Below are 13,958 nucleotides of genomic sequence, written 5' to 3'. Positions count from 1 at the left end.
GTGGTGCCCGGTGGGGCAGCTTTTGGGACTAGCACCACCGGACTGGACCAAGGGCTGCTGGACGGTTCTATCACCCCTAGCTCCAACATCTTGGCAACTTCGCCATGGATGCTAGCCTTCACCTTGTCCGACAGCCTATAGGTCTTGGATTTCACTGGGGGGCTGTCTCCTGTGTCCACATCATGGGTACACAGGTGGGTTCTGCCTGGGACAAGGGAAAACAGTGAAGAGTACTGCCCCAATACCTGTCGGCAGTCCTCTCGTTGCTCAGGAGTGAGAGACGGGGAGAGAATCACTCCCTCCACCGACCCATCCTTCTCTTGACATGAAAAGAGGTCTGGGAGAGGCTCGCTTTCTGCTTCCTCAGCACCATCAGTCACCAACATCAGGATGACCTCTGGCCTCTCATGGTGGGGTTTGAGGCGATTGGCATGCAGCACCCGTAGGGGCTGCCTCGGGGTCTTAAGATCCACCAAGTAAGTGGCCTTACCCTTTTTCTCCAACACCTCAAAGGGGCCTGTCCAACGATCCTGAAGGGCACTTAGCTCTCCAGGTTCCATCACCCAGACTTTCTGGCCAGGCTCCAACTCCACCGGGTGAGCATTCTGATCGTACCATTCCTTCATGACTGCCTGACTGGCCTCCAAGTTGTCAGCAGCCTGCTTCCACAACTTGGCCATCTGGCTTCTGAAGGCCAACATGTAGCTCACCACATCCTGGGGAGGTTTTCTGGGAGACTTCTCCCATCCTTCCTTCACCAGGCTGAGAGGCCCACGCACTGGATGCCCATACAACAATTCAAATGGGCTGAAGCCCACTCCTTTCTGTGGCACCTCTCTGTAGGAGAACAGTAAGCAAGGTAGGAGGATGTCCCACTTCCTCCGTAAACTCTCTGGCAGACTTCTTATCATGCCCTTCAGGGTCTTATTGAACCTCTCAACCAGTCCATTGGACTGGGGGTGATAAGGAGTGGTGAACCGGTAGGTCACCCCACACTCCTTCCACATAGTCCGCATGTAAGCAGACAGGAAGTTAGTCCCCCTGTCAGACACAACCTCCTTTGGGAATCCTACCCTAGTAAAGATTCCCATCAGGGCCCTAGCCACCACAGGTGCAGTAACAGTCCTCAGAGGGATGGCCTCTGGGTACCGTGTGGCATGATCCACCAGAACCAGGATGAACCTGTGACCAGCTGTTGTTGGTGGATCCAATGGCCCTACAATGTCGATGCCCACCCTTTCAAAGGGGGTGCTAACGACAGGAAGTGGTTCCAGGGGAGCCTTTAGCTTCACCCCTGTCTTCCCACTGGCCTGGCAGGATACACATGTCCTACAGTATGTGTTGGACGCCGCTTTCATCTGAGGCCAGTAAAAGTGGAGAACAAGCCGTGCAAAGGTCTTGTCCTGGCCTAAGTGTCCTGCCAGTGGTATCGCATGAGCCAATTCCAGCAGAAAGGCTCGGTATTGCTGCGGGACCACCAAGGCCCTTGATGAGCCAGGTAGAGGAACCTTAGGTTCACTGTAGAGGAGGCCATCCTCCCAGTAAATATGGTGGTGTCCCGTAGCATCACCTGCTGCCTGGGCTTCAGCCTGACGCCTCAGTCCCTCAAGGGTAGGGCACTCCCTCTGCCCCCTACAGAATTCCTCTCTGGTAGGGCCTCCCTCCACATGCCATTCAGCAGGGATGGGCAAATCCTCCAGAGAGTCTACTTCCCCCTCCACGGACTCCTGGCCTACCATTGCAGGTGGCCGATCTGTCACATGGGGCGTGGAAGCAGGAGCAGGCTGTCCCTGTCTCCGTTTCTGACCCTTTTTAGCAGCGGGTTGGGCCATTGTTCCAGGCTCCAACCCAGGCGAACTCCCTCTCCGGGCAGTCGCAGACCTTGTGCTGACACAGGCCCAGTTAGGTGTACCCAGCATCGCAGAATGCGTCCGGTATTCCACCTCTCTCCAAGTGTTGTGTTCCATGTCATTCCCCAACAGACAATCGACTGGCACGGCAGGGCTTACGGCAACTCGAAGTGAACCTGCAACCCCCTCCCACTCAAAGGGAACCTCAGCCACTGGATAGTGGCCCATTCTGCCGTCAGCCATCGCGGCGGGGTGGAGTACATTAGGAACAACCTGCTCTGGGGACACCAGCTGACTTCTCACCATAGTCATGCTGGCTCCTGTATCCCTCAGAGCCTCCCCTCTCTGGCCATTGATGGTAACCCATTGCCCATACTTTGTAGTATTTGGGGGCACCTGGATCTTTGGCACCATCTCCCGCTCTCCCAGGGACACTAAGGTGACACCCGCCCACTCACCCCCCTTATCTAAGGGCAACTCCTCCCCGAGCGCTACACTAGCTACTCCCGGTGACTTTCCTCCGGTGGGAGGGGGTGGTCTCTTTGGGCATCTGACATCTCCCTTATAATGTCCAACGCCACCGCATTCAAAACAGTGGGGAACCCTGGGCTGCTGGCTTTGGCCAGGATAAGGGTTCCGGGGCGGGTTTGCCCTAGGGGTGAAACCTGCTCCCTTCCCTTGGAAGTTATTTTGGGGACCTTTAGAGAACTCTTTCTTTTTCTCCCCCCCTTCCTTCTTCTGGGGGGCGCCCTGTCCGGCTTTTTGAGATTCCCCTCCAGTCCCCTTGGAGGACACCCGAGTACTTGTCCAGATGTCCGCCTCCTCTGCAAGCTTCCGGGGATTGGTCAGCTTGCTGTCTACCAGGTGTTGGCGCAGCTCGGGAAAACATTTCTCGAGGAGGTGTTCTTTCAAAAATAGATTGTACAGCCCCTCATAATCCTTTACCTCACTGCCCTTGACCCAACCCTCTAAGGCCTTTCTGGCATAATCAAGGAAGTCCACCCAGTTCTGAGTGCCCATCTTGTGACTCCCCCTAAACTTCTGTCGGTACCTCTCTGGGGTGAGCCCAAACTTCCTCAATAACGCCAACTTCATGGTGGGGTAGTTTGTCTGTTCCTCTGGATCCAGGGCCAGCAAGGTGTCCCGACCAGCAGGAGGCATGTACTTGTACAAACTACCCCCCCAGTGCTTCTCCTGCACTCCATGAACCTTCAAAGAAACCTCATAAGCGGCCAGCCACTTAGCTACATCATCCCCCTGACTGAAACTCGCTATCAGGTCCTTTGGGATATAGGGTTTGGTCTCCCTGGCTGACTCTTTTGGTTCGCTGCCACCATTCCTAACAGGAGAGGACCCCCGTTGCAGACTTTGGAGCTCCAGTTCCTTCAGTCTAAACTCGTGGACCATCCTCCTCTCCTCTTTCTCCTGCTCCAACTTAGCCAACTCCCACTTTAGCTGTCTGTTCTCTCTCCTATCGGTGAGCTCGGCTTCTGTTAGGCTTCTCCCAGAGATGCTACTGCCCTTACTGGAATAGGACATTGGTTTGGTGAGTAAGTTTTCCCCCTTATCGCGGAATAACTCTTCTACCTCCCCCAGCATGTCCTGGTCAACCTCTTCATCCTCCTCCTTTGTCTCTTGGTGTGCCTCCACCCAGGCCCTAAGGCTAGTCTGGAGCTCCCCCTTCCTGGCACCCTGTTTGAAAAAGACCCCCATTTGTTGGCAGAACATTCTCAATTGGGGCACGGAATAGACCTCCAGGTTTTCCACTGCAAACTCCATTGTGAGTCTGGCAAACCTGGACACACACCAGAAATTTCAGAGGGGTAAGGGTAACCTAAAACCAACTCCACCCACCACCAGGAATAAATTTAGAAAAAACAAAAGGACTAATTGGGAGGGCCGCAAGGAGAAAACTCCTGGTGTAGGTTAGGTGTATTACGTCAAATTACTAGTAAGTAGCTGCAACCAAGTCCGCAATCCCACCACTAGGCACCAATATGTTGGAATTAGGTAGCCTGGCCTAGGGCAAGACTAACATCTAGAGGCACAGTGTAAAGGTTGCAGACCACCCAAAGGTAACTTCACGCAATAGCACTCAAAAAGAAAAACACTACACCAAAATTATATGAAAATACGTGCTGCTTTATGTAAAAATAATATTCTCTCTGTGGTCAAATTTCAGTAGCTCACATGTAAATAATTCAAAGCAGTTTAAATCACTTTCAGGGTCAACAATTACGCTTTTTAAATTATTGGCAGATTGTCACTTAATACATTTCGAGTTAACTTAGTAATAGCAAGCACTTCTAACCGGCTAGGCAATTCTCCAGATAGATTTAACATTACAATACATTTGTCATTTAGTCAATATTAACACTCTCAGGTCTATTAATGTAAGTTAAGCCTCAACAGTGCACTAGCTTAGACTCCAGAAACACTGTGTATGGGTATTATGCAATGTACTATAGGCGTCTCCCCCAGCACCAGAGTTCCCTCCTTCTTCTTACTGCATAAACTCTGAGGGTTCAAATATACCAACTTTTCATAGCAAGGATTACCCAAGAACTCAACTCCAGTAGCAGAAGGGGGGAGGGGGCAAACTGTCATAAGTGATCAAGAGCCCAGGGTGTTATAGCGACTTTATGCTCCTGGAACCCCCACTGGTAATCGGCTTCTTGAGTCAGCCAGTATTTTATTTAATAAGGCTTTTGTTTTCAGGCTCTCCTCCTCTTGTGCTTAATTAGGGTCAGTGGAAGGAAGAAGCTGAACGCGTAGGAGGCCTGACCAGCTCTCCCACGCTATCCCACACTCCTCCCTGCTTACTTGAAAAGGGGGGCCGGCAGACGGATCTTCCGCCCACCCCCTGTACCTTGGGACTGCTCCTCACACAGCCTCGATCTCTCCGCCTCTGGAGAGAACAGAACCGGAGCGCTGCACACAGCGCGTCAGCCGCTTGCCAGGCTGCTCCTCACAACCGGATCTGTCCCTCGGCGCGCAGGTCACTTACAAACACTCGCCGAAGCCGCCTCCTCACAACCGGATCTGTCCCTCGGCGCGCAGGTCACGTACAAACACTCGCCGAAGCCGCCTCCTCAGCAAAAGGTGACGACGTCGATTTCCACACCCCCGGCCTCCACTGCGCATGCGCGGGGGAAAAGCGACTCCGCTCCGGGCCTGCTCAATGCTCGGCCCTCTCTCTCACCACAGTCCTGCAATTTCACTGGGGGATTAGCGCGCTGGCGCCGGGAAGGAGCACTGCGCTCTTACTTATCTCAGGATTCACTGGACACTGACCCACAGCGCGACAGGTGCCCCCGGGGTCCCGTTCTCGGCGCTGGCCTCACAAGGTTGCCCAGGCTCAAGGGAATCCTCCACCAGGCTCCAACCACTGGTCCATTAACACAGGGTCAGCTCCTTGCCAGTTCTGTCCCAGGTAAGAGGTGCCCAGCGCCACCCAGGACAACAGTTATCTTCTTGTTTCCACTGCTGGGCAGAGGACTGCGCTCCACTGCGCTGCAGTCTCCTTACCCTACCTACACCCTACTATTTTGAAGTTAGGGGTCAGTCAGGCGCCCAGGGTCTCCCTCAACTTTCCCAGCGGGGACAGGACAAGGAACCCACAGGAGGAATAGAGAAGTGGAATTATTAGGCTGCTTCCCAGTCCAGGAGTTCAACCCTTACACTAGTCTCCTCCCACCTGCCAGGATAGCCTGTCCTCCAGCTGACTCTCACAGGTAGACAAAATGGCTGCCCCGCATTCCGCCTTATATAGGCTGCCCTTCAGTGGTCCAGAATGGACCAGAAGGTTCTAGAATGCCCTATGTTGGTCTATAGCCAGGTTCTGTTGGTGACAGTTGGGGCAGTTGGTGGCCACCATTTTAGGTGGTGCCAACTTTCCTGTCAGAACAGGCCTCTGAACCTGAGGTAAAAAACTATGAGGGGGAGAGGGAACACCTATCCCCCTGGCCAACACCTATAAAAATCCAGTAGACACAAAAATTAATAAGGGTATGAGGGGCAAAAAGGGGACAAAATAAATAAAAATTAGGAGGGACTTCGCCAAAAAGTCAGACAGGTCTAACAATGTAGTACAGAAAATGTGTGTGCTTCTTGGAAAAACTGATTTTCTTAATTAGATCAAACATTAGCAGGATGCAGCATATAAACTCTTTCCATATCAACGATACTGGCATATTACTTGTGACACACAAATCCTACACTGTTCCACACATCCCAAGTTCCCTTTACTGCGACTATTAAAAAATGGTATGAAGGTACTAACGTGTTATTCATGAGAACAAACATAAAAACTGATGCTATTGCCAGCTTTAAGCCAGAGTGCGTATAATTAAACATTCTACACATTCTGAAATCCTCTCTCCTGACATTTAAATTCATGTACTCCTTCACATTAGTCTTTGCCCCATTTTCCAACCAGTCACTTGTGGCCAAACCCGATCTCTAGCTCTCTTGTTCCACGTGAACATAAGAGCAGCTACCCCTCTGATTATATGTCTCTCGAGAACATTGGTTTTAGTTTCCTCTAAATGCTCTGTGGTGTAGGAGTCCTAAACAATAAGCTTGTGTTTTGTCTACGTATGTTACAGTTGCCTGGTACTGTAGCATACATCCAAAGCTTGTGCAGAGTGAATGCAGAACAGGCATGGTCTAAACTGTATGACTGAGCATAAGTACATAAATGTAACTGGGGTAGGGGCCCTTGGTCTCCCTCTGGCACCAGACAATAAGACCATGTGAACTAGCTGGGAAATCATTTTAGTTTGTCAAAGCGCAAAAATCTCTTTATGATTTAAGTGAACATGTAAGCTGCATCGAAGAGGCTACATGAGTAATTAGGTGGATATGGGTTCCTATGCATCTAGATTTAACAACTGGTGCTTTCTGGGAGTATATGGAATACATGGGTTGGTAGGCCATGGGGTTTGTATACAAAGTCACTTTGTCTTCCTTCAGTGAGGCAATCCACTTTCTTCTCCCGAAACAAGCGTGCCTCACAATGTCATGTTTAAGTCAAGTTGTGAAATTAAAAGCAAAGAGTGCTGTGGTCTTCTGTTAATAATCTATTTGTCTTACATGTGATGCGGTCACTTCTTTTATATTTTATTAGGAGTATTGGTATTTTTAGCATAAGGTCAATGAAAAACTGTCAAATCATCAAATGCATGACCCAGTCCCAGATGGCAAGATCAATTTCTTAAATTGGTGCCCACGCAATCTACAGCTGTGCCTATTGTAGGAATATGTGGCAGATAATAACAGATGAAATGTAAAGGAAAAGGTCTACTAAGCTACCTTTTGAACTAGCGAGTAATGATTCATGTGATGCGATTCTTCATTATACAACACAGATGAGCAGTTGCCAAAGTCCACAATAACTGGGCAAGGATTATCAATGGGCTTGTGTGCTGGCAACCTGGTGAGGCTTTTTCACACTCTCGCATTGCTCTAACATCTTGTTGTATAAATAAGTATATATTGTAACGATCTACTTGATGTTCCAAAAATAATGTTGCTCTTATATATTGGTTATTGTGATAACCTAGTAACAAATTACTGTTGTCACTTCTATTAACTTGTAAAGATCACTGAAGTGCTCTTTGGGTTTGTTTGTGCTGTATAAAACCACAAAAATGTTATAACTGCATTGTCTGTTAGCGCTTTTCAAAACCATTAATTCTTGGTCTTCGTTTTTGCAAAACTTTATTGTTGAGGAAGTGTATGGGCCCTCGTCCAATCTAAAAACAAAAATACATTATAAAAAAATTGGATAAAAGCATACATGGTTTTTGGTCTGAAGAAGCACACATTGCTATAGTAACCCTGGCACTGAAGGGAATACATTTGTATGTAGATGTACACCTTCTGAAAGGGCATAACACCATCACTCACGAAGCTAGTCAATGGTTGAAGTGCAATGGCCAACTCTCCAATACTGTATACTGTAGTGGGAAGAAGAAAAATGTGAATGGCAAAACAGACCAATGGATGAAGAGAGGAGCCTGAAAGCCTCTAAAAGTATAGCATGCACGTAATTGTAGTAAAATAAAAATGTCTTTGCTAATACCAGACCGAAAACGAACAGTGCGACTTAGCAGGACGGGTGGAGAAGGGTTTGTAATCTTCATCACAACTGTCCAACTGCATCAGTGGACTTGAATACTTGGAGAAAGAGAAAGCTTCAATGGAATCGTAAAAAATAAAAGACCTAACAAAGATAAAGAAGTATGAAAGTCTGACACAAAATGCTGAATAAGGGGCTGGGTTTCCCAAGAAGCATAAGGCTCTGGACACAAGCATGTAGAAGCTACAATGTTGATCCAACTTATGCCAAAACAGTTTAAGGAAGAGCATCGAGGGCCAAAGCAATGTTATTGTTAGTTTTCTGTCCAAGACCTCTTAATGAGAGCAGACAGGGCGATTACATGCTGGTGTTGGAGGCCCTGGAATATTTCCTATGTAAACAGTTGCAGGATGGCCAAGGCATTGAAGTGGGAGCACTACAGGAGACGGAGTGTTACACACAATCAGGTACACATTACTGGACAAGGAGCAGTGACCGATTAAAATCCCACTTCAAGTTGGATATCTGGCAACAAGCAGAATGGAATACACAGTGGTAATGTCTTATCTGTCCCAAAGAGACTAATACCGCAAGTGGAGTCTGGCAAAAGCTCTGGTCTGTGTCAAGGCGTGCTGAATGAGACTAATAGTATTCTTGAGTCCTATAGTGAAAGGCATTTGCATAGGTGAGTTGTACTTAGCTGCTCAAATATCTCCATTTACAAGTGTGAACTCTTATTTTGCTTTGTAAATATTAGGTTAGAGCTTATCTACTACAAAGGGAGTATTGTGAACATTCCAGTGTAGTGTTGCTTTCCTCCTCCAAGTCCTATCGATTAGACGCATAAGACTGGTCTGCTTGCTTTTTTAAAAAAAACTTTGAAGTGACAGAAAGAAAAGTAAACATTAAGCAAATTTGACAAAAGAACAAGAATTAAAGGCTGGTTTACAGAAAATGAGTTCTCTGAATGAAACAGTAAACAAGATGTGGGCAAGGAAATAAGACAAACTCGAGCTCGACAGCCTAAAACAAAAAGTAGAGCCCGCAAAGAAATGTGATTTACAAAGCCAATGGTAAGCAATGGACAGAATGTATTCCCTGGGAAGCTTTTTGAATGTTCCCAAGATGTCTTCAGCAGACTAGACAGCTGCGCTGTCTGGTAGGCTTCGACCTAAAAATGGATATGGAAAGTGTCACAAGCAACTATCATGAAGAATACTGTAACTAACGGCTGCAGACAGACGCTACACAGGCAACATATATTTGGATATACATGTAAAGAACATGTATTTTCACTGACAAATGTAGGACTATTCATTTTGTCAGCACTGATTTTGGTTTTATCAGCATACCTAAAACCAAAATACAAAACATTTGACAAAAATATTTTAATGAAGACTCTCAATATAGAAGTAATAGGAGAATTTCTAAATTCAAACATCAATTCAGATTAATTGGATCTCAAAGGAATATTTCATTCTATACCGGTCTGCTTACTTTGTAAATGTTCAGTTTTTGTTATATACTGTTTCTTCCTGGAGTTAGCTTGATTCTGCCTGTACCCAAATTGTGCAAAGTAACAATGTCACTGAGAGATAAAAAGGTCTATCAAGGGTCAACTAATTTAATCCAATGGGAAAACTATAATTAGAAGCCAGGCCTCTCCAAACCACTGATTCCAGCCAAATCACTACAAAACTGGACACTCCTCGGAAGCTCATCCAGCACTTCACACATAGGCAACCCTATAAACCAGCATTCTTCCAAGAGCAGAATAAATGAAGCAGTCTCTAACTCATGCACACGGAACCACTTTGGGCCTAGTCATGGTTGAGGTGCTATTCAAACGGTAGAGTTCAAAAAGAACAGATCTTCAAGGGAAAATAGGGGAAAGGGCCTTCTTCTCCAAGATTATTCTACATTATTGCAGTCAGATTACTATAATACATGCAAAGTTATAAAATAAATGATCGTTGTTTAACTGTTCACAATAAAATATACAGATGCATTTAATAAATCCTCATGAAGCACAGATTGCTACGTTAAAGATAAGAACAGTACTGTTTCACTATTAATTAAATGTGCCTTTGTGTTCATGAAGGGGTTACAAAGCTAGAAGTAAGATCATCACAACAAAACTGGTTGAAAGTGACAAGATGAGCCTTACCTCCTCTACGCGCTTGCGAAATTGCCGCTCCCGCTCAAACTGGGCGACAAGCTGCTGCTTCTCCTCCTCTACAAGTTCCAGCTGTTCTTCTCTCTCCCGGACTTGAGTACAAGCTGCCTCCGTGCTCTCCAGCACTGACACGAGCAAGGGCATGAGGCCTGTCACAGCCCCCTGTCCATAGGTGGAGATAAGCTTCTCCAGCTCCGAGTAGATGCTGCCTGCCAGGGCAGTCACCATCTCATCATACACCTCCAGAGACCGGTCATCCCCAGAGTCCTCACCAAAGATTTCGTCCAAGTTCTCCATGGATGGCCGGGCAAGAATCGAAGAGCGTTCCATGTGGGCTCCAGTTCACTCCACTCACACCTGAAGCGAGTCTCCAGTATCAGATAACTCGCATGTGACTTCTCTATATATTCGATCTGCTTAAACGTACAGTCTAAAGAATATTAGATAATAAGAAAATCTTTTGCTTCTTCCTGTTTCCCTTAGAAATCACAAATGTGTATTTCAAGTTTGCAAACAAGCAAATAGAGGGTGTCTACACAGAACAGTTGAGGTAGATTTACAAATGTTATGAAAAAAGAAGAAAAGAAACATTAAAATGTTACTAAAAATATTATCCTAAAAAAATATATTCCAGTGAAATTCCAACTGAGGGTTCACGTTGATGCCCATATATCCAAGTTAATGTGCAGGCTTTTAGTTGATTCATTAAACAACTGTACTTAGCGTGTGTTGCAAGAGCGGATAACAATAGCCTTTTTTATCAGATATGGGTCTCTTACTGCGCTGCTCCCTGTTCAGCAGCAACACCCATGTCTTCATGCATCTCAGGTTGCCACCTGAGACATAGGCGGGTGTTTAAGTAAAACACCAGGAAAGTCAACCAAGATGTGTTTCTTGAATGCTGGCCGTTTCAACGAGGAGGGTAACTGGGAGCAATCCTGCAATAACGAGAAGAAACATTACAAATGGCATCCTCTCAATATGATAAAAGGGAAAAACACTGCACTGCTACTTAAACAAAGTTGTCCACAGGTAATATAGTATGTTGAGGTATGGGTGTTCGAGATGTTCACCTCCTGCCCGTGAGGTGCTGCACCGAGAACCTGGAAAGTGAACCTTACGCAGTGTAAGGTTAAAATCTCTAATCCTCCATGTGCGATGAAATCGCTTTGTCGATAATCACAAAATAATCAAGATGTACTCCGGTGTATTTGGAATTTATTGCAACTGGTATTCAAATCATATTACGTCATATGATAAACCGTTTATAATTGATACATTTGGATCCAGAGATGGATGGAATCCATATTAATAACAAAGTTCCAACATAGTAGAATCCGTAAACTCAATAACGTAACTCAATAAATGACGTCATTTCGGTTTTCTTATACAATTCTCCCCCTGAAGAAGAGCCTGTGCTCGAAATGCATTGGGGATGCATATGTTATTGAGTTTACGGATTCTACTATGTTGGAACTTTGTTATTAATATGGATCCCATCCATCTTTGGATCCAAATGTATCAATTATAAACGGTTCATCATATGACGTAATATGATTTGAATACCAGTTGCAATAAATTCCAAATACACTGGAGTACATCTTGATTATTTTGTGATTATCGACAAGGCGATTTCATCGCACATGGAGGATTCGAGATTTGAACCTCTCAATGTAGCCATGGCTCAACACTGGCAAACATAATCATCCCTGAATAACAAGATTATCCCTAACCAATGACCACCGGCAATTGGCCAGGAGAACCTTAATAGCCCAGAAAATAAATCTAATTCCGACACGTACTTTTTACCATTCCAGATTGCAATTCTGTCTATTGGAATCCACAAGTTTCCCGACAAGGCAAACTTTCTGCCCCTCCTGATTCTTACTGATTTAGGGTTCATTCAGTCTCCGCAACCCATCTGCCACATTAAAGCCGATTTCCCCTTTTCTGTCTATTTGAGTTCTCCCAGTCCCTTAGTACCAAGTCTTCTCCCCGACTCTCTGGCGCCTGTCTCTCACACGCATTTCTTTCATATCTTCGCAGGACGTCCTACCTTCACACCTTCAAAGCACCACGAACTACGTAACTTCGTCTTCGCCCAGGTCAAACAGGATTACTTGAGCAGCCATCCCAGAGTCATTGGATGATCATCCAACTACCTTAGAAGTCATTTACACGTCATCAGACATCATCAAGCTCTTGAAGTCATCAGCAAGCTTCAGAAGCTCAGCCTGATGATTTGAGGATGACTTGAAAATGAGTATCTGATGACTTTAGTAGGTGTCATTATTCGTGATGATTAAAGGATGACTTGAAAATTAGTATCTGCTGACTTCAGAAGGTGTCATTATTCCTGATGATCTGAGGATGACTTGTAAATGACTCTCCGATAACTTTACAAGATGACATTGTTCCTGATGACTTTGGGGTGATTTGAAAATAAGCATCTGAATACTTCAAAGGTACTATTGTGTTTTCAATAAGATGTTTTTGCGTCTGGTGATTTTAACAGGAATTGTTTGTCTATTTAACCCCTTCGATGCTCATGACGAGCTCAGCTCGTAATGAGTTGTACCTCTGGTACACTCATGACAAGGTGAGCTCGTCCTGAATAATGGGTTTTTCAATTTCCCAGCGCACAGCGGGAAAATGCACCGCATGGATGCGGTTAAAGAGCACGTCCACCACTTTGGTTTCAGTTTTCCAGAAAAATGCAAACTGTTGGATGATTGCACAATGAATTGCAGATAAACGTCTGACCTCCTGCAGCTGGGAGCCCCAAAACCCAAACACACCCTGAACCCCCAATTAGCCCTTGCACCCCAAAATCCAAACACACCCTGAACCCCAATATTAACCCTTGCACCCCAAAACCCAAACACACCCTGAACCCCAATATTAACCCTGGCACCCCAAAACCCAAACACACCCTGAACCCCCAAATTAACCCTTGCACCCCAAACCCAAACACACCATAAACCCTAAAATTAACCCTGGCACCCCAAAACCCCAACACACCCTGAACCCCCAAATTAACCCTTGCACACCAAACCCAAACACACCCCAAGCCCTAATATTAACCCTTGTACCCTAAAACCCAAACACACCCTAAACCCTAAAATTAACCCTGGCACCCCAAAACCCAAACACACCCTGAACCCCCAAATTAACCCTTGCACACCAAAACCCAAACACACCCTGAACCCACAAATTAACCCTTGCACACCAAACACACCCTAAACCCTAATATTAACCCTTGGACCCTAAAACCCAAACACACCCTAAACCCTAAAATTAACCCTCGCACCCCAAACCCAAAAATGCTCTAAACCCTTAAATTACACCTGGCCCCCCAAAACACAAACCCACCCTCAACCCTAAAATTACCATGTACGCCTTAAAATCCAAAAGCCCTACAAACCCCCAAACCTTTTATGAATGCGGAATGCCGGGAGGCGCTGCTGTGATATGATACTTTCTGTACCCCCAGGCTGCACTTCCTTCTTAGAGTATTTCCATGAACACAATAGTTTAGTGGAATCCGAATGTTAGACTCTTTAAACAACTGCGGACAGACCTGCTCCATGGCCCGAGGAATAGGTCTTGCAAAGGAAAACAAGCTTTGTCGTCATGGTGACTGCCGAATTCACTCCATCACAATACTAAAATACATTTTTAAAAAGCACAGCTGCCTCCAACACAATGCCAAAATCACCTACTGTAAACCATCAGTCTGCCGGATGGCTGGGACTCGAACCGCAGATCCTCAATGGAGAGCAGCTCTCTCACCTTTTCAAATACCGGAAGCCGGTGGATTCCTCTGCAAAAGCCTACGCACATCCGGGAG

At 46.1% G+C, this 13,958-nt stretch overlaps 1 protein-coding gene across 2 annotated transcripts in view; it reads right to left on the bottom strand.

Annotated features, from left to right (window-relative positions):
* Positions 1-13,947, bottom strand: part of LOC144770421 (C-Jun-amino-terminal kinase-interacting protein 4-like) — a 1,040,418-nt gene extending 1,026,471 nt beyond the window's left edge. The window contains exons 1-2 of one of the 2 annotated variants that reach the window (XM_078654929.1): positions 13,831-13,947; positions 10,100-11,046 (exon numbers count right to left, since the gene is read on the bottom strand). In XM_078654929.1, coding sequence (XP_078511055.1) covers positions 10,100-10,438 — 339 coding nt within the window. In that variant the 5' untranslated portion in view covers positions 10,439-11,046; positions 13,831-13,947. The remainder of the gene's footprint in view (positions 1-10,099; positions 11,047-13,830) is intronic. The other variant, XM_078654928.1, reaches the window with a different exon arrangement.
* Between the last annotated feature and the right edge of the window lie 11 nt (positions 13,948-13,958).

The sequence above is a fragment of the Lissotriton helveticus genome, chromosome 7, assembly GCF_964261635.1.
Source record: "Lissotriton helveticus chromosome 7, aLisHel1.1, whole genome shotgun sequence".
NCBI lineage: Eukaryota > Metazoa > Chordata > Amphibia > Caudata > Salamandridae > Lissotriton > Lissotriton helveticus.
The sequence above is the reverse complement of the archived record's forward strand: the minus strand, read 5'-3'. Positions and strand labels throughout refer to the sequence as shown.